Genomic DNA, 21,666 nt, shown 5'->3' with positions numbered 1-21,666 from the left:
ATAGAATATTGGTATAAATAAACTTTTTCCTATTTTCCCTCATGGGAGGCACAGTACTTTCCAAAAGGTGAAGTGGCTGGTGACATGACATGTTGTCCACCTTCCCTTCTGATCCCTGGGATTCCTCCCAGGCTTTCGGCCCTGCTGTACCATTCAGCATTCCAGGGAGTTGGCTGTCCCCAGATCTACATAGGAGTCAAGGAGCCCTGGACTGGGCCATACGTCACCATCAAAGGCCAGTGATTTCAGGTCCTATAAAATGACTCATGCCCATTTTTGTAAGCTCTGCAAATCTAAAGTGTAAGAGAGAAAAAAAGAATGGGAAGGAATCTTTCATGTGGCTTAGAAGGGCATAGGCAGAAACAGATACTTAAACTCTGTAACATTCAACCTATAAATTTTAAAATGTGTATTTTAATATCTCAAAAATTGTATGCCTTTTGAACCAGCACCTTCACTTCTAGGGAAAGGAAATAAGTATGCAAAGATGATTTATTGTGAGGTTTACAATCACAAAAAATTGGGAACGTTCCTCATGGAAGGTAGACTAAATCCTTAAAATGGAATACTATGCAGCCATCAAGACTAATGAGGTAAAAGAGACACGGAATGGTGTTATAGAATACCAGGTTTAAAAAGTAGGTAATAAAATAGGATATATGATCTCATTTTCATTTAAAAATATATAAATCTATACAAAGGCATAGAAAAAGACAAGAGATATAGTACCAAGGCATTAAAAGTGGTAATTTTGGAATATTAGAATTTTGGTGTTTTAAATTTCTTTTCTGCTTATTTTCTATTTTCACATGACATGAAGAATGTCAGTGTGTGCAACATCTATCCCTCAAAAGAGAACAGTATAGTTACAGAGAGTAATCAGGGCTAGGTAGACAAGATGTCTCTTTCAACACTGGAAGACATGGAACGTACTGGTAATGAGGTGACAGACTATTCCAGCATGTTCCTGCTGCGACAGCTGCATGGTATGAAGGGACTCTCTACATCCAGGGTTCCTTGAATGCACTTGGAGTCTTCTTCCTAGAGTGTGTGACCATCTTCTTAGTTTGGGCTAAGAACTGGCAGACGTCCAGCAGCAGCAGGAGCCCCAAGCAGACAATGGCTGGGATGGAGGTGCTCAGTGACTCTTTCAGAGATACCAAAGTGAAGATAGCCACTGGAATGGAAAACGAAATCCCTGAGGCTCCCTGGAAGCACCCGAAGATCCAGAGAGCTCAGGGGTTCCAGCCTAGGCTGACCCACTCCAGCCAAGCCCTCCGATTAAACATCCTCCACATGAATCCTTCTCCTCATCTTTGGCTTCCTGGAGAAAGCAGGACCAAGAGTTAGAAGCCTCTTGGACTAATAAAGGCTCACTCAGAGGTTAAGAAAGAAACGGCAACATTCTAGTCGAAGGGGGCAGGGACTGTGAGGTAGGTAGACAGGGATTGGGGAACAAATTTTCCCCAATCCTTCTTCTTTCTTAATCCTACATCTACAGGAGGGGAGGAGTTGTGGGAATTGTGGCAAAAGTGCTGGTAAAGATCTGAAAATGAGGAAAGGTCTAGAAATGGAAAGAATGCTTAGGAGATAGGGTGGTAACAGTACCAATAATGGTGACACAGGCCAAGGGGATAAAGAAGAGCCTGAAGATGTCTAGTCTTTGAGGCAGAGCTATCTCCGTCATCAGCAGTTCCTGTGGACACAGCTTCTACAAGAGGCGCCTCACAGAAACCATCTGCCTTTCTGTTCAGGGGGCCTTAGCTTCCCAGCTCTCTACTCCCATCTGCTATACACATAAGCCAAGTGGCAGCTGCTGCTCCTCCCCTCATTCCAGGAGTGGGTGTGTGGAAGGAGTAGGGGCTCTGAGGTTATATATAATACATCCTCATAATGGAATACTACGCAGCCATGAGGTAAAAAGTATACTTGACATGGGTTAGTATTATGGTATATCAAGTTTCAAAAGCACCTGTTCTCTTCTGAAGACTATGGAAACTGCAGCAGAGCAGAAAGTGTTCTTGGTCCCAGAGAGAAAAGGTGGCAACAGTAGTGGGGGAACGAACAGGTCTTCTATCATTCCTCCCAGAAGATCCCATTTCCCCAGGCCCCCTTACCCATCATGAGGAGGGTCAAGAGGAAGTTACTGATATCTTGTAGCATCGGTGGGCCCACGACCAACAGCAACCCAGCCAGCAGCTCCAGCCAGCCCACAGCTGTTTGGTAGTTCACAGGATCTGGCTGGTAGCCGAACAACTTCAACGGGAACACCTCAGCAAACTGCACGAACAGGGCTTTCTACAAATGGCAGGGAATGTCTATCAGCCATGCTCACCTAGGAAATACTGTCCAGATGCCCCACAGGGGCATTCTATACCTTTGTTCGCAACCCCCTTAATAAAACCACTATTTACCCTAGGTCAGAGCCTGAGGTCAGCCTGGAAAAGCCACCTTGTGGTGCTGAGCTTTGAAATCAGGATACATACATGCTCTATGCCCCAAGTGAGAAGAAGTTGATTTTCTCATCAGACCTCTCAACAGATTACACCCTGGCCCCAGGGCTTGGGCCTTCCCCTCTAGGAATAAGGCCTTCAGGATTCCAAGATCCTTTTTGTTTTGTTACTGTTTTGTACTGGGGATTAAACCAATAGGCACTTTACTACTGAGCTATATCCCCAGCCCTTTCTATTTTGAGACAGGATCTCAGTGGCTTAGGGACTTGCTAAATTGCTGAGGCTGGCATCAAACTTGAAATCCTCTGTCTCAGCCTCTCAAGCCACTGGGATTACAGGCAAGCCCACCACGCTAGGCCTGGTTCCTCTTCAGACTGCTTTTCAGGGAATGTTTGGAGGTGATGAGGTGGTGGAAGCACTCATTAAACAGACCCCATCTTCAATATCCTCAGTTGGGTTCCGGATTCCAATGTGGCAGACTCAAGGAAGAAAAGGAATGGCTCAATAAGACCCTCTTGCTGAATTGGGCCGTTCTCTAGGCCAAATGACAGCTCACCCACAGTTGCCTTTTCCTGCTCTCCCACTTCTCCTCTACCTCTCCTACTCGGCCCTGAAAGCTCTGGTGAGATTCTTCCCCCAAATAATCCACCATCCTAAATCATAAAGGGAGTACCCAGGCTTGGGAGAGAGAGGCAACTGGGGCCTCCCTCAAAGCCTGGCCTCTGGGAGGGGCTGGGGGCACTGGTAAGCTGGAGATGAAAGCTTTTCTACACTCTGGAACTAGCCAGAGAGCTGGCAGGGGCTTTCTAGGCTTGTTGGGAAAAGAATGGATTGAATTAGGAGAGTCTGGTTTGGGTCCTGCTTCCTGCCTTCAGGGCAGGTTTCCTACCTGCAAAGTGGGGATTACTACAGCCTGCTTCGCGACTCACCCCAAAAGTAGAGGGGAAGAAGGTGGAAGGGCACTCATCCTCCGCCAAAAGGGTGCCCAAGCACTCCTCTCGGGCTCTTAATTCGCTCCGCGAAGCCACTGCTCAGCCGGAAAGGGTGGTCCCACCCGCTCCCGCCCAAGGAGGAGCCAGAAAACTCGAGGAACTCCGGGGAAGTCCCCGGCGCGGGTCCCCAGCTCCCGCGCGGCCAGGCCGAGCACTCGCCACGCTCCGGGCCCCCGCCCACCCACTCGCTCACCATCTGCTGCGACACGGGAGNCGCAAAGAAACCGCCCAGCAGGACGCGCAGGGCGGCGAGCACGAGCGCCATGGCCGCGCCGCTCGGGACCCAAGGGCCGCCTCGCGGGCTCGCTTCCTCCCGCCTCCCGCTGTCGCCGCCGCCGGAAGGCCCGCGCCCCCCTTTGGGACGTGCCCGCCAGGCCCGCGGGCTCCCGAGCGAACTGCCACCGCCCGAATCCAGGGGCGGCCCCGCCTCCCGGCCAGCACAAAGTGGAGGCAAACGTGGGCATCTGGCCGTGGCCGCGCAGGAGCCGCGTTCTGCCCCAGAGCCCGGGCTTCGGCCCTGCGACTGCCACACTAGCAGGAGGAGCTGGGCTGTCGCCCGACCCCAAACGGCCTCAGTGTCTGCACCCACAGGGCAATAAGGCCTTGGCTCTCAGGAGTGGCTAACAGGCCTGCAGAAAATCATTTGTAAATGAGTAATCTGAACAACCTAATACATAGATAACCAATAATTTAACTAGTCGTGCAGCGCGGTGGCGCAAGCCTGTAATCCCTTAGGAGGATCTGAGTTCAAAGCCAGCCTCAGCAACTCAGTGAGGTCCCAAGCAACTCAGTGAGACACTGTCTCTAAATAAAATACGAAACAGGGCTGGGGATGTGGCTCAGTGGTGGAGTACCCCTCCCCCCCCTCAAAAAAAAAAAAGGTGTTCTTGTATATCTTGCTTGAAGTATCTGCCCTCTGACGTCTCAGCTGAATTTAAAATGTGAAAGGTGTTTGAAAATTCAGATACTTGTCAGGGGAAGAGAGGCTTTCATTGAACAAAGCGCTGTAGGCCATTCCTGGTCCATCTGCTCTTACCAGGATGTCTGTTTAGAGCTGGCTGGGCAAAGTGTGGGCCAAATTCTGCTAGCTGTTTGGTTTTTCTGCTCTCCTCCATACAAGATGATAATGTTTGTTTACCCTTTTTAATGATTAAAAAGTGCAAGAAGTTTTCGTGACACATAAAAATTATACGAAATTGACATCTCAGTGTTCATAAAGTTTTACTGAAATACTCATTTGTCTATGGCTGCTTTTACACTGCAACTGTGTAGGAGTGGCCACACTATGGGTGCAAAACCTAATATTTACTATACGGCCCTTTGTGAAAAAAGTTTGCCAAGCCCTGGTCTAGCGGGCCAGAGAAAGCCCCAAACAGTCTCAAACTCCCCTCTGTCCTATTCCCTGTTAACCATTACTTATGATCTTTGTTTTCCACCTACCTATAATCTGCTGGGGGCAGCTGGCTGCCTGAAGACAGAAATCTCTCATGTCCAACTTCAACATCCAGATTGTGCTATCATATTAGAAACTGGGCCTTTTAGCAGGGGGAGGTAGTGGACTCCTTGTAATCCCAGCAGCTCAGGAGGCTGAGGCTGGAGGGTAACAGATTCAAGGCCAGCCTCAGCAATTTATTGAGACCCTATCTCATAAAAACAAAAAATAACATGAACTGGAAATGAGGCTTAGTTGCTGAGCACCTCAGTTCAGTCCCCCATACAAAAAAAAAAAAAGGTCTTTAATTAGATGCAATCTTGGTCACTAACCCAAGTTTGTCAACCAAATTCTCTATCTTGGATTATTAAAAAACTAAACATAATTATGCACAAATGCGTAATTATTAAATCCTTCCACAAAAATGAGAAAATTATTAAAACAAACACTGAAAACACAAATCCACATTAGGAAATTATATTTTAGGATAGTTACACAAAATTAGACTTCTTTATATTTTTAGTGGTAGATGGTCACAATACCTTTATTTATTTGTTTGTTTATTTAATGTGCTGAGGATTGAACCCAGTGCTTCATACATGCCAGGCAAGTGCTCTACCACTGAGCCACAACCCCAGCTCAAAAATTAGACTTTGATGATAAACAACATGCACACTGCTTTTCTTTCTCCTTTACTAATTTTTCTATCCTTGGAATTAATGATGTGACTGCAAGTCTCAGGGCAGAGCCAGAAACCAACAGATTTCTTTGTCTTGACACAGTCAAAGCTGAAAAGGCAGCATCACATAAATAAACAGTTGAAAAAGGTAATAAAAATTTCATTGCCTTTTCATGCAGTTCTGGGTAACTTGTCTTTGCATTTATCCAAAACTGCGTTACAGACACTGATTTAAATAGTGACTGTAATCCTAAATCTGAAAATAACTGTTTTAATTTTTCTTTTTCAAAATTAGTAAGATTATTATTTTGGTGATTCGTAAATGGGTTAATAATCCACAAATTTCCTGGACGCAAGTCATCTTCTGGTGGGTAGCAGTCATGGAACATTTGAGAAAGTCCTTCCAGGTGCTCAAGAATAATGCTTGTGATATTTCTCACATTTAAGTCTGATGAGTTTGAGAATTCAGAAAATGAAGGGAACATATCATAATCATTCTCTTGTGTCCGCTTCAACCACATTTTTAACTTTTTCTTATAAATATCCATTTTATTATACAAATTGAAGAAAGTAGTCATGGTTCCTTGAAGACTTGAATTTAACTCATTTATAAGTGAAAATATATCCGCTAAATAGGCTAGCTTTGCAACCCATTCCTCATCATGAAAATAGGTGGCGAAATCTGAATGCTTTTGATTTAAAAATATTTCAATTTCATGTCGTAATTCAAATAACCTTGTTAAAATTCTCCCTCTTGATATCCAACATATTTCAACATGAAGTGGTAAATTCACATGCTCGGGTCCCATCTCTTCACACAAAATTGTTAACATCCGTGAACTCGATGAATTACTCTTTACAAAACTTAAAATTTGTGCTGACTGCAAAAGAACTTCATGTAAACATGGAGACAACTTTTCAGCTGCTAAGAGTTCACGGTGAATAAAACAATGTGTAAATGCCACTGTACTCATGGCAACTTCTTGAATTTTTGCCCTTAAATCAGAATACCTGCCAGTAATGCTTGCAGCCCCATCAGTACAGAGACCAACACAATGTTTCCAATTCAGAGATTTACTATCAATATACTTATTTATTAGTTCAAATATTTCAAAACCAGTGATTTGAGAAGGCATTTCAAGGCAAAATAATAATTCTTCTTTTATATCACTATACTCATAATCAATGAAACGAATATAGCACAAGAGAAGGGTGGTATTTGAGATTTCTGATGACTCATCTATCTGAAGAGCAAACCACGCTGACTCTCTGACCTTTTGGATCAGCTGATCTTCGATGTCTGCAGATAATTCATCAATTCTGTATCCAACTATATTATTAGAGAGAGGAATGGTTTTCATTTTGTCTCCAGCACTTGAACCCAAAACTTCCGAACACATTTCTACTAAATATGGTTTGATTAATTCTTCAGCAATAGAGAATGGCTTCTTGCTGGCAGCAATTTGGAAAGCAATTAAATAAGAAGCTTTCACAAGTGACTTTTCAACTAGTAAACACTTTTTTAAAGAACTGTTTTGACATTCCATTTCAAGAGATTTTTGTACAAAGAAATCTACTGGCTTGTTTTCTAATTCTGAATGTTTTGTCTTCAAATGATGAGAAAGATTTGCCGGCTTCAAACTTTCACTGGGTAAGATCTCTCCACAAACGACACACTGTGGCCTTGGTGAACTCTCTTTTGATCCAGGACACATAATACAACCAACCTTTAAATATTCCACATCATAAGTCTGGAAAAAACCTATTCTTTTTTTCTTTGCAGGTGGAGAATCAAGTTCTGCATCATTTTTCTCATTTGGCATAGCTAAATCTGAAGGAAATATTTGAATCACTGTTAAATGTGTAAACTGTTAAGTTCAAGAACAAATAAGTATTGTTCTTTGTTTTTTCCCCACACATTTAAAATTTATTTTTTGTTACTATTTATATTTATGAAAATAATATCCTGATTAAAGTTTTAAAAACAGACTATAATACCTTCATGATGCCATTAAAAACTCAATTTCCTCCTTTGTCCAAGGTTTGGCCACTTGATTATAATAAAATTATAAGCTGTAAAATGTGAAATTAATTTCAAGTATCTAATAGTTTACTGGAATTAGTTCTGAAGTCCATGACACACACAGATTAAGAATAAATTATTTTCAAAGAGCTCAGGAAAAAAACCAAAATGTTAGAAGAAGGAAGTACTTGGTGAATCTAGATAAAGGGTATGCTGACATTAATGATACTGTTTTTCAATCTGTCGGAATTTTGATATTTTTCAAAATTAAAGTTGAGGAAAAGAAAGAAACCTAGTTATTTAGTTAAAGACACAGGGGCAATTGTTGATTGTGATATCCAGTGTCAGAGAGGGTGAAGAGAAATTAATCCTATCCAACACTGATATTTAGAACATAAATTGTAACTTTTCAGGAAGGCAATTTAGCAACAGGTTTTAAAAGCTTTAAAAACTGACTACAGCCTTTGAATGAGTAATCCTGCTTCTTAGGATTTGTCTTAAGAACATAACTAGACAAGTGGACAAAGACCCATTAATACACTTTAACTTGACATTGTTTATAAGTATTAAAAAAATCTAGGAGCTGGGGGTAGAGCTCAGTGGTGGAGCACTTGCCTAGCATACGGCATGTTTTGGGGTCAATGCCCGTACTGGAGAAGAAAGGAAGGAAGGAAGGAGATAAATAAATCTGAAGTTCTAGTCTTAGGGGGTTGGTTATGTTATATACTCTGAAATTTATGTATATTAAGAATTCTGATGTATATTTAAATTTATACTGACATGGAATATTTTCAATAGTATGAAATAACAAAGCAATTAACAGTTTACAACAGTATACAGAAAATAATCTAATATTTAGTCTAGAAATTTAAAAATGTAAAGGTACACATATACCCCCACATATAGATGCCCACAGAGCCTTTACTAACCTCCACATGTGATCATATAAATTCATGTACATAGTGTATCATTTTAACAGGGATATAAAATAATCAAATCTCCTGAAGAAGAAAAATAGCAATTTCTTTGACTCCTACCATAAGAAAGGTACCCTGAATAAAAAACAACTGAGTACTTTTTGACAGATTTTTTTTTTTTTTTGCTATAGTTGTTATTGTTTTTTTTTTTTTTTTTTTTGAGACAGGGTCTATCTAGCTAAATTGCTGAGGCCAGCCTCTAACTTATAATTCTGCTGCCTCATCCTCCTGAGTTGCTAGGATTAGAGGTGTACCGTGCCCACATAGACTAAGCTTTTTAAATATAGATAATTACATAAGGAAAAATCTTTATTAAAAATAAATCAGACTGGACATGGTATGCATGGCTAAAATCCCAGCTGTTCAGTCAGCTAAGGTAGGAGGATCAAAAATTTGAGGCTAGACTGGGCAACTAAGCAAGGCTGTAAGCAATCTAGCAAGACCCTGTCTCAAAATAAAAAATAAAAAGTGCTGGGGAATATGGCTCAGTGGTTAAGCACCCTTGGGTTCAATCCCTAGTATCTATCAATCAATAAAGACAAATAGATAAATAAATAATAAAGGGCTGGGGATATAGCTCAATGCTTTGCACTTGCCAAACATGTCCCGGGTTCAATTCCAATATCATTAAAAATAATTTAAAAAATGCTTTGGGCATAGCTGGCTACTAAAGTAATTGTAAATACAAGCACAGTGGGCTTAAAAGTAGTTAACATGGACTGGAGCAATAATTTACAGCTTTTTCAAGTATGAAGTCCAACAATTTTTCTGATCACAAACATCTTAGATATGTCTAACAATTGAAGTCAGTGTTTAAAAAAAAGAAAAAAGAACTAAGGTTAAACCAGTAACACTTTATTAAAAATAAAATCAGACTGGACATGGTATGCCATGTCACTTAACTCAGGGGCACTTAACCACATCTCCAGCCCTTTTTATTTTGAGTCAGGGTCTCACAAAGTTGCTTAAGTCCTCACTAAGTTGCTGAGGCTGGCCTTGAATTTAGGATCCTCCTGCCTCAGCCTCTTGAGGGGCTGAGATTATACACATGCACCACAACACCCAGCTAAATCAGTAATAAATTTAATCAAATCTTTATCTTAGTAATTAAAATAGTTGTCTGCATATTTGGGAAATAGCAATATACACATGCAGATGTCTGTGTATATACAAGTCTGTTCACATACATGTGTGCATGTGAATTTAGAGAGGTGATCTAGAAATTCATGTTTTTCACATTCAAGAAACTGTCAATTCTTTCTTTCCTTTCTTATAAAAACCAGTAAACACATTGGGGAAAGCACAAAGTCACGTACCTGTCTGACATTCCTTCTGTTGTGTATGTGGTTTGCAAGAGGTGGCCTTGGTCTGTGTGACAGGCTTACATAATACAGCTTTATTCTTTAAAAGCTTGGAAGACTGAGAAGACTGGGAAGATATAAGTTTCATGGCATCTGATTGTGCACTTTCCTAGTTAAATACAAAAGAGAGTTTTTAGTTCCTTATCACTAATTACTATCATTTAAAAGTGATATATGGGGGGGGGGGCTGGGATTGTGGTTCAGCAGTAGAGCGCTCGCCTAGCATGGGCGGGACCCAGGTTTGATCCTCAGCACCACATAAAAATAGAGGCATTGTGTTGTGTCCATCTACACCTAAAAAATAAATATTAAAAATTTTTAAAAAGGTGATATATCAAAAGAAATATAATTTGTCTGAAAGAGCAGTTGCAAAAAAGAAGGTACTTTGGGAAACATATGTTAATTCTCAATTCTCCTAATTGGTATCAGTTCAATTTACTGACTTTTTAAAAAAGATATTCTGAGGGCTGGAAGAGTACCTCAGAAGGAGAGCCCTTGCCTAGCATGTGTAAGGCCCTGGGTTTGATCCAAGCACTACAAAAAATAAGTAATAATTCTGCCTGTAGCATGATCCAAATAATGAAAACAATTTTTGCTGATTAGGACAATTGGCTACTCAGAAAAATTAGATCCAACCTCAGAACATACAGGAAAAAAATATTCTTTATTGATTAAAGACCAATATTAAAAAAAAAAACTTAAAATCACCGGAGAACTTCCAAATGATCAAAGTGCACAGAAAATATTCTTAAATCAAACACAAAAGAAATAACAAAATAAAAAAGACTGATACACTTGACCACCTGGAAATTTAAAACTTCTGTGAACAAAGGTCTTTATAAAATAAAATTAAAGATAAACAACAGAGTGGGAGAATGTATTTAAATGTTTATTCATTCAGTAAATATTTACAGAATGTTTACCACAAACCAGGGACTGTTCTAAGCTCTGGGGATAGAGCAGAAAACAAATGGAGTCCTGCTCTTATGAGCCTTACATTCTAGAGGGAGACAGAAAACAAACAAGTAGAACAAACATATAATGTATAATTCCAGATAGTGACAACAGCAGTAAAGAAAAATAAAGCAGGGTAAGGGAATGAAAAGTGACAGTGTGAAGGATACTTCTGGAGAAAACATCTGAGCAAAGATCATCTGAATTATTCAAGAGTAATGAGCCAAGCAAAAGTCTGAGGTCAGAGGAGTCCAGGCAGAGGAGCTGTAGGTGCAAAAACCCTCAAGATGGAAAGGGCCTAACGTGGCTTAGGAATATCAACAAGAATGAAGCTGAAATAGTAAGCAGGGAGAGAATGGGAATATTGAGAAGGTTGGCAGAAGTCAATATGTGTAAAACCAGAAAATCCTAGTTAAAAACAGCAGCAACAACAACAAAAAAGGGACTGTATTTTAAATATGATGGGATGCCACTGAAGGTTATATTTAAATTCATTTATTTAAAATAAGTAATGAGTTGGGCACAGTAGTACATGCCTTGTAATCCCAGAGACTTGAGAGGCTGTGATGGGAGGATTTCAAATTACAGGCCAGTCTCAGCAAATTAGTGAGACCACCCCCCTCTCAAAAAAAAAAAAAAAAAAAAAAAAAAAAAAAAACAACAACAGGAATGTTCAATGGTAAAGCACCCCTGGGTTCAATCCCCAGTACCAAATAAGTAAATAATAAATGTACTTAGTACAAAATTAAAAAGGTATAAAAGTGTACATGTTAATGCCATCTATCTAGACTCAAATTTGCATACAACCACTATTACCAGTTTCTTCTAGAGATGGTCTATATAATTAAATAATTGTTTCTGACTACAAATGGTAGCATATTAGCAAGATTGAGCACTTTGTTCTTGTCACTTAACAACCTATCTTAGAGGTATATCTACATAATTTTGTATGAAGCTGCCTAGAACGGCTTGCATAGTTGGCCATTACAGAACATACAATAATATGAAGATTCCTTGCTGATGACCATTTAGGTAGTTATAAATCTTATGCTACAGTAACTATCTTATACATAAACTGGTTCTGCACATGTTAGTATTTCTACAGAATAAAGTCTAAAGTTGTTGGTGGGTATTAAAGTACATGTACATGATTTTAATTCTGATGATATTGCCAAATTGCTCTTCATAGAAGTTATACCATATTACATGGCCATTAGCAATATATGCAAGCCTGTTACCCAACATCCTATTCAACTGAGTATTATCATAGTTTTTGCTATTTCTAATGAGTGAAAAATTATCTTATTCTAGTGTGATGAAGCATTTCTTCATGTGTGAGCATTACTTACATTTCCTTTCCTGTGAATTGTCTATCAAACCTTTGCCTTGTTTTCCTTTATTTTTTTTTAAATCCTATGCATATGCAACATAAAATTTAAAGATTCAAATAGTAAACAATGTCAAAATAATTTTCCCTCTTAAAATTCTCTCCCATTCAGTTCTCCTCAGAGACAGTCACTATAATCTAGTTATTGTTGGCATATTCAGGTATATTCTATACGTGTATACAAAAATGCACAAAGGCACACCTGTGTTTAAAGCACAAATGGGAGGGTGCTTTTCCTCTATGTCTACACATACAGAGCTGCTGCATTCTTTTTAACAACAGCATAGTATTCTGTTGTATGGATATGTTATACCAAGTTTAACTACAACCAAGGCTATTATATATGCTGCTACGGGAGGTTCCACTTACCAGGCCATGTAAACAGGTGTGGGACCAGAAAGGGGTGAACTTCAGACTTTGCCTGAATAGGGCTATTTTTTCCTAATTCACATGATAATTCAAGAATGAACTCACCATGAGCCCAGTCACTGATGAAACAACCAGGTTGCTTTCACACTTCTGTTACTGTGAAAAATGCTGCAGTTTATATCCTAGTATATAATCAATTTCACAAATGTGCAAAATGTATTTGAAAGGTATATTACTAAAAATGGAATTTCTAGGTAAATTATATTTACATTTTAAATTAAGGTCTCTATTAAATGACTCTGTAGCAGCTTTACCCATTTATGCTCCTATTAGCAATGTGTAAGAATGATTTAACAATGCTGTTCATCATTTCTATCTTGGCCAATATGATTAAACTGCAATTCTAACAGTATTTCTCTAATTTTGAAGTTGAATATCTTTTCCTATGTTTAAGAGCTATTTTTATGTTCAGTCTGTAAACTGATGGATCATATTTTGGCCTATTTTCTACTGGACATTGGGTCTTTTTATTGATTCACAAATTCTCTTTATACAGTTTTTTAAACTAGCTTTTTGTAAAAAGAGTTGCAACCTTTGCATTCTGTCATTTGTCTTTTGACTTTGAAATATAGTTGAATTTCCCTGTGGCTTCTTTCATGGAAAGTAGAAATGCTTTCCCCACTTCTACATTATTAAATTTTTCTCCTGTTTATTTCTTAGTACCTTCATTGTTTCTTACATTTAAATATTTTCTCTATCTAAACTTTATTTTGGTCTGAATTGTGAGGTAGAAATCCATATAGAAATCTTCTATATGTCTACTCGGCTGTCATATCATTATTGAATAATCCATATTTCTCCTACTGATCTGAAATGCCACCTTTATTGTTACTAAATTCAGACACACACACACACACACACACACACACAGTCTATTTCTGGATTTCCTTTCTGTTGAGATGTCTACTCCTGTAGCTGTGTCTTAATTATGTATGTAGCTTTATGATATCTGTAGTTTTCCAATAATTTTAATATGTGGGAACTAGCTCCTTCCTTTCTTTATTCCTCTGCTTTAGAATTTCAACAAAAAGGCTTTTGAGCATAGGAGTAACATGATTTGATTTGTTTTAGAAGGATCATTTTGGCAACCACAGGGAGAAAAAACAGGGTAAGAATGGATACAAGAAGACAGGCAGGAGGTCACTGAAATAATCCAGAAGAAAGGCGACAGTACAGATGTAGCCCAAGGGTGGTAAGAAGTAGCCAAGGCTGCAGAGAAGCCTAAGGGAAATACAATGATTCTATTTTAGACATATTTGAGATAGTTATTCTAAATGGCTACGTCTAAATGTCAAGTAGGCAGTTGGATACATGAATCTAGCTAGAGCTCAAAGGTCAGAGCAAGAGGAATGAATCTGAAAATCAGCCCCATCATCTAGGTGGTACTAAAAACTACCTAATGACAGACTAGAATAGTGTGAGATTTCATAATGCTACCCAGAATGGTGTGCAATATAAAATTTATGAATTACTTATTTCTGGAATTTTCCATTAATATTTTCAGACTATGGTTGGCCATGGGTGACAGAAACCATAGAAACAAAAATGACTGTACAAAGACCCAGAAATCAGTTAGAAAAAGGTAATTCAGTACAAAAATAGGGGGAGATTAAAAGAAAGAAATTCTAAGAAAAGAAAATCCAAAGGACCAAAAAACAGAAATATAAGCAAACCTACTAGTAATCAGAGACATATAAAATAAGAAAACAATAAAACCATCAAACAGATTGGCAAGAGGAAAAAAAATTAAATATGACATTTAATAAAAATGAGTGGGGGAAAAAGGAACACTTTTACACCATTGATAGGTTTATAAATTAGTATAACCACTATGAAAATCACTATGGAAGTTCCTCAAAAGACTAGGGATGGAGTCACCATATGACCCAGTGACACCAGTCCTCAGTATTTATCCCAAAGACTTGAAGTCATTATACTACAGCAAACATGCGTACTCATATGTTTATAGCAGCACAGTTCACAATGGCCAAATTATGGAACCAGCCTAGGTATTCATAAATAGATGAACAGATAGGGAATTGTATTATAAACACAACTGAGTTTTATTTAGTTATAAAGAAGAATAAAGTTATGTCATTTGCAGGAAAATGGATGAAACTTGAAAGCATCATGTTAAGTGAAATAAGGCAAACTCAGAAAGTCAAGAGTCAAGTCATATGTTTTCTCTCTCATGTGGAAGCTAGAGAGAAAAAAGAAGAAGGTAGGGGGATTTCATTAAAATAGAATGGTGACAGGTAGAATAAAGAAAGGGAAACAGAAGGAGGGAAGATGGGAGAAAAGGGAGTTGCTCAGGGAGTTGCTCTGAAATGAAACTGACCAAATTGCATTGTTATACTGTGTGTATGCAGAAATAACAACCAATCCCACTACTATGTATAATTATAATACAATAATTAATCGTTTGTGGTATTAAGAATTGAATAGGGGCTGGGGATACAGCTCAGTTGGTAGAGTGTTTGCCTCACATGCACAAGGCCCTGGGTTCAATCCCCAGAACCACACACACAAAAAAGAATTGAACAGGGGGGGCTGGGGTTGTGGCTCAGTGGTAAAAGCACTTGCCTAGCATGTGTGAGGCACTGGGTTTGATTCTCAGCACCGTAGAGAAATAAAGTCCACTGACAACTAAACAATTAAAATAAACAAATAAATAAAAAGAATTGAACAGAGGTGCTTTGCCACCAAGCTACATCCCCAGACCTTTTCATTTTTTATTTTGAGACAGGGTCTTGCTAAATTGCTGAAGCTGGACTTGAACATACAAACCTCGTGCCTCTGCCTCCTGAGTCTCTGGGATTACAGGTATACACCATTGTACTCAGCCAATTAAAAAACTTTTAAATAAATAAGTAAAAAGAAATGATGGTGAGGCTATGAGAAATGGATATAAACAAATAACAGTCACTGTAGGGCAATTTAAGAACTAGAAATCCAAATACTCTTTGACTCAATAATTCTACTCTTTCATTTCTACACTAGAGAAATTCCTGCATATAGATGCACAAGAAGACATATACAAGGATATTCATTTTAGCAGAGATTTTTTTTTTTAATAGTAAAAAGCTAGAAACAACCTAATGTTTAACAATAACGCAGTGGATAATTAAATATGGTACCTACAGAAAATACAATACTAAATAGTAATCAACAGAAATGTACAAAATGTATTGTATCAACACGGATAAATATTTCTAAAAATAATATTAAATATTTTCATACTACATATACAAAAGATTACAAAATGGTCTGAAAGGACACCCAAAACTCATGATATTGCTTCTGGAAATGTGAAAAGGGGTTAGTGATAGAGAATAATTTTTAAAAAGAAAAAGGCAAGAGGGGAAAAACTGTAGGCAAATAATGGTTAATTCTAGGTGATGGGAACAAAGTAGAGCAGGAGTTGACAAACTACAGACTGTGGGCAAAGTCCAATCTTCTATCCATTTTGTAAATAAATTTTATTGGGACACAGCCACACTCACTAATTCGTCTATTGTCTGTGTTAGTTTCTGCACGGCAATGGCAGAACAGAGACCAAATGATCTACAAAGTATTTACTACCTAAAGTTTGCTGACTTTTTCAGATTTTCTTTGTACTTTTCATAATTTTTTTGCCATTCCACCAAATTTAAGTACATTTAAATAACTGAAGGGAGATTCACACTGCCATTCTTGGAGAAACAACAACAAAATGATTCTAAGACTGTCAGGGACTTCTTTCACATCATAAGAGCATTACATTATTTATTGTTAGCTTTTTATAGACTAAACTGAAAATCTTAATCAGAGGTACTTGGTAACACAATTTAAATGACTGGTGAATTTTAAAAATACTCCACATGAGGAAAGCATATATAGGGCAGACACATTAAATATGAGGTACAGAGTTCCTGAATAACCTGAATAATTCAAACCTAGCATAATTCAAGACTAACTGTCCCATTTAGACAAAGTGGCAGAGGGATGTATTCTCAGACTACATAAATCTACAATCAATATAGAACATTTGTATAAACATGTTAATAATACTTATTAATATATAACATTAAAACACTTCATTATATAATTGTATAGTTAATAATTATATTGTATAGTTAATAACAATTATTAATGGTACAATAGTGATTTACTAATCATGTAATTTTAAAATAATTTAATGTACAACATATAATATACAAATAAATATCAAAGTAAGTTAATTTAATGACATTTCATTAATATGGTATATTGCCTGAAGATAACTAAGTAGGAATTATCATCTTCCAACAACACAAATAATGGGAGAGTTAAGAGCTACTAAATTAGGACAAGCTATCTTTCTACATTCCAGTGAAAGGTGGTTTGATTCCCTGCAAGACTTTTGCTAAAGAATGAATCTAATGTGGTTTTTTTTCTCTCTTTTCTTCCACTGAGGATTTCTTGACAGGCAGATTCATTTTTGATCTTTTTCCTTGCTACCTAGAACAGCAATCCATACTTGGATTATCTTGTTCAAAAATAAATGATTTCTACTAAAACATGGTTAAAAGCTCATGCCAACAGTCTTACTGTTAGTTGTAAGGAAGACCAGGTTAATTGCTGTGGTCTTCTTCCTTCTGCCTTTGTTTTTCTAATTCTAAATCAAGCAAATTTTCATTTTTTAAATAAATTTTCCATGTTCATTTTATGTATATAATGTATAATATGTATACATGTATTATAAGTATAACACATGCAATCTCTATATCCATATTAAGAGATAGAAAAATAGAACTAAGAATATTGTAAAATTAGCTTCTTCCAAGCAAATTTTTAATGGGCCCTTCATTGACTGTGCAAATCTACCTTCTTTACCACTTTCACAGAATCATTTTTATCAAGTTACCATATATTGTCTTCCAAATGATAGGTTCTTTAAGGTGTTAATAGCTTTAGAGGTAGTAGATATAGTCTGCCTGCTCAGTTTTATATTCTTAAAACCTCAATGGGGCCAGGCATGATGGCCCATGCCTGTAATCCCAGTGGCTCAGGAGGATGTGGTAGGAGGATCCTCTGGGTTCCATCCCCAGTATCAAAAAAGAAAACGAAAAAATCTCAATGGACTTTAAAATTAGAAGGGCAGTGACTTTCAGTAAAACATTTTGTTTCACTGTCATCTCCTTTCAAATCATGCCCGTACTGCCAGGATATTTTCCACTTATTTCATTATCCTTGCCTGGCTGTAATTTTTGTGAACTAAGGAAGTGCACCTACTTTAAGGCTGCTTTGGGTTTCTTGACCATCATCTCCACCACTGTGCAGGGTAAGTACACTTGGCTGAATTAGCAGTATGAGGTATCATCTTCATAGATTTTCATAACATCTAACTTCTATTCCAAAGCTACTGAATTTGGGGCACACTTTTTAGCACCAGCACTACCACTTAACCCTTGAATAATACCATCATATAAGATTTTTAATTATATCAAGAGCAAATGTTAAGATAGCAGCACAACAGTCACCAAAAACATTAACCCAAGAACTAACACACTAACATGATCCTGACAAAGGACAAAGGAAATTTTATTCTCCTATTAAGGTGATGCATAGTTTGTAATCCTTTTAGCCTACCAGATCTGAAATGATGCATTTCCTAAATTTTTAAAAATTTTTTGGGAAGTTTCACTCTATTTCAAATGAGACATAAAATGAGAGTTTACATATACTTTCACCTTGCACATTCTCACAAAATTTATTTACAATGACTCCACACTAAACTTTCAAAAAACTTTCTAGTCTAAAAAATAAATACTTGAAAATAGTAAGAAAAATAAGCAACCAGATGAAATAGCAATCTTTTTTAAAAAATTAAAGTTAACACAAACAGTAAAATAAATCAGGAATATATTCTTATTAATGATCTAGAGGCAAACTATAACGTTCAAGACAAAAAGTTAGTGCATGATATATTACTCTACCTTTTAAAAAAATATATATATTTTGTTGTAGATGGACACAACACCTTTATTTCACTTATTTAAATCTACGTGGTGCTGAGGATCGAACCCAGTGCCTACACATGCTAGGTGAGCACTCAACCACTGAGCCACAACCCCAGCCCCTATTTTACTTATTTTTATGTGGTAATGAGGATCGAACCCAGTGCTTTACATGTGCTAGGTGAGCGCTCGCTCTTCCACTGAGCCATAACCCCAGCCCTACTCTGCCTTTTGTAAATAGACTATAAGTAGAAAATTATTCAGATATATTAGAATGTTATGTCCAAAATGAAAATAAACCCTAATGGTATTATCAGGAAAAATAAAAAAGTAAAAATAAAACTTACATCTTCAATGATCTTTGCTGCCTCCTTAGTAGCTGCACCTGTTATAAATTAAGATTTTTTTTTTTAAAAAAAAGGTTTTTTTTTTTTACAGTGATGGGATCAAACCCAGGACCTTGTGCATGCTAAGCAAGCACTTTACCACTAAGCTATACCCCAAGACATACACTACTATTCCCAAAACAAATATAATAACACTGAGATCAAGGAGTTAATTTCCTCCCTCCAAAGTAGGCTACAGTCTAGACTAGAATTTTCAAAAAATGGACTAAGGAAACCACATCAATATCACCTGTAGTATATGGTAAAGGTAGGGATCTCCAGGCCCCAGGCCCAAGGCCCATCTTATTGCATTAGAATCTCTGATGGTAAAGAAGCAGGTATGTTAAAATCATCTGGGTTCTTGAAAAAAAAAAAAAAAAATCAACAATCTATATGGCTTGCTTTTACACCAACATCACCTTGCTTGCTACCTACTTTCCCCAGAGACAGAGAAGAGGGTTTTCTTATATAAAGAAAAATATTACCAAGAAGAAACAATTAGGCTTACCTCTACCTTCTAGCCAAATGCCTTTTTATCAAATCATACCTTTTAAAACACTGTTAGTGTTTCCTGTAGATTGGGCAACAGGTATTTTTGCCAATGACACAACATTGGTTATAACTGGTGTTGTAACTGTCTTTGCAGAAGGGAGCTCCATCAAAGCAGTTCGTGCCTTACAAATATTTACTGATTAAAATAAATAAGAAGACCAGGTATAAACAAAATAATCATACAATACAACACACAAAGCTATTTAACAACAAGGTTCTCAAGAGGCAATGAAAATATCTAACTCTATATAACACTGGGTTGAGGGATTCTGGTCAGATTAGTGTTTACTGGGGCTTAAAAAGTGCTTGATTCTGGGGCTGGAGATGTGGCTCAAGCGGTAGCGCGCTCGCCTGGCATGCGCGGGGCCCTGGGTTCAATCCTCAGTACCACATAAAAATAAAGATGTTGTGTCCACCGAAAATTGAAAAATATTAAAAAATTCTCTCTCCCTGGGTTCGATCCTCAGTACCACATTTAAAAAAAAAAAAAAAGGAGCTTGATTCTGTAAAATAAGCTTCAAATGACATTTTCTGGGTAAAAATAAGCAACCAGATGAAATAGCAAGTAAGAGTGACTTGGCTTCAGGAGTGACTGGGCTGTTCTATTAGTGAATGTTAAAACTCTACACTTAAATTTGCTTCAAATAAAAATTTAACATGCCAATTTATCTAAGTAAGTTGATGAGGGACCTATCTATCCACCACTTAACATTGGTTTTCTGAAGCTACATTACAAAATGAATATTCTTCCAAACATGACTGGTCCGGGATAACAAATAGCTAACACAAAAGATCAGCATATATGATTAAGGTAAGAATTAATAAGACTGCAAAGGTAGACAAGAGCCAGACTGCAAGGGGCCAAAGGACATAAATTCTGTTAATTAGGTAGCACTTCAGGCTCTGATCAGAGAACATTATATCAAGTGTTTTTTTGGGGGGATTTTTTTATTTGTTCTAATTAGTTATACATGACAGAATAAATTTTGATCCACTGTACACAAATGGAGCATAACTTCTCATTCTTCTTGATGTACATGGTGTTGAGTCACACCAATAGTGTAATCATACATGTATATAGGGTAATAATGCCAAGCGTTTTGATCTAACATTCAGAAAGTGCTACTTAGGAAAGCTACTTTAAGGACATGCCACATATCTATTCTTCTGACAGTCTGACCACATTAGCTGTCCTACTCACAAAATTATTTTATTCTTAGCCAAGAAAAACTTTGCTACCCATGAAGAAGTGGTCTATTTATTTTTTCTGAGATAATTAATGTGTTGTTCTTTTCTCCTTTGCTACAAACAGGCTCTGGATCAAATCTTAATCAGCTACAGAAACTATATTAATCTACTTATATCCTCTCCCTTTGTTTGTGCTGATTTTTTAAGTTTCAGACTAGTCAGTTAATAACTGAAAATAAACTATGTAAGTTATGTATGTACACGTAAGTTCAATCAAAAGCAATCAAATAAATATTTCCTATAAATTAGTACAGATTTATTAATTTCTTGGTATGTTTGATTATGAGACCAAAATTAAATTTCCCATCAGATTATTTGAATCCAGTAAAATTTTGTTTTTATTATATTATTTTCAACTTCGTATGCTGATAATATATCCTAGAACTGATATAAAGGTCTCATTAGCTAAGTTTAATCTTACCTTTATTTTGTGGAGGAGGATCATTCATGCTTTGCTGATGGCAGAACTTCAAGACACAGAACAGATTACAGAAATGTTTGATGATGCCTCTCCATTTTATGGACTCACTTAGCTTACCCTGTCGTTTACAACCATCACACTTGGCCATCTGAGAAAGAAATTTAAGACAATATAGGCTCAAAACTATAAAATAATGAAAAGATAACATTCATCATAAACTAGAGGCACTATGAAAACATGGTATATAGGTCAGCTGAGTCTACAAAATGTAAGGTTCCTATTCTAAAATACTGAAATTAAAGTGTGAATATATATAAAATGTGAATATATATATATAGATAGATAGATAGATATAGATATTCACACACACACATATATAATTATTTTTTTTTTC

The 21,666-nt window shown here is 37.3% G+C and overlaps 2 protein-coding genes across 10 annotated transcripts in view; both read right to left on the bottom strand.

Annotated features, from left to right (window-relative positions):
• Positions 1-474: 474 nt before the first annotated feature.
• Tmem35b (transmembrane protein 35B) lies at positions 475-4,004 on the bottom strand. Its single transcript, XM_015485292.2, has 3 exons — positions 3,639-4,004; positions 2,118-2,298; positions 475-1,177 (listed from the first exon to the last, which is right to left on the bottom strand). The coding sequence occupies exons 1-3, from the start codon at positions 3,708-3,710 to the stop codon at positions 1,002-1,004; spliced, it is 429 nt and encodes a 142-aa protein (XP_015340778.1). The 5' UTR covers positions 3,711-4,004; the 3' UTR covers positions 475-1,001.
• Positions 4,005-5,395: 1,391 nt separating this feature from the next.
• Zmym6 (zinc finger MYM-type containing 6) overlaps positions 5,396-21,666 on the bottom strand; it is a 37,839-nt gene continuing 21,568 nt past the window's right edge. For 8 of the 9 annotated variants that reach the window (XM_015485291.2, XM_015485289.2, XM_048815784.1 and 5 more), the window contains 5 exons: positions 21,273-21,420; positions 19,599-19,739; positions 19,013-19,050; positions 9,873-10,026; positions 5,396-7,387 (listed from right to left, as the gene is read on the bottom strand). In XM_015485291.2, the coding sequence (XP_015340777.1) occupies positions 5,517-7,387; positions 9,873-10,026; positions 19,013-19,050; positions 19,599-19,739; positions 21,273-21,420 (2,352 nt within the window). In that variant the 3' untranslated portion in view covers positions 5,396-5,516. The remainder of the gene's footprint in view (positions 7,388-9,872; positions 10,027-19,012; positions 19,051-19,598; positions 19,740-21,272; positions 21,421-21,666) is intronic. The other variant, XM_048815786.1, reaches the window with a different exon arrangement.

This window comes from Marmota marmota, unplaced genomic scaffold (genome assembly GCF_001458135.2).
Source record: "Marmota marmota marmota unplaced genomic scaffold, marMar, whole genome shotgun sequence".
Lineage (NCBI taxonomy): Eukaryota > Metazoa > Chordata > Mammalia > Rodentia > Sciuridae > Marmota > Marmota marmota.
This window is presented reverse-complemented; position numbering and strand designations above follow the sequence as displayed.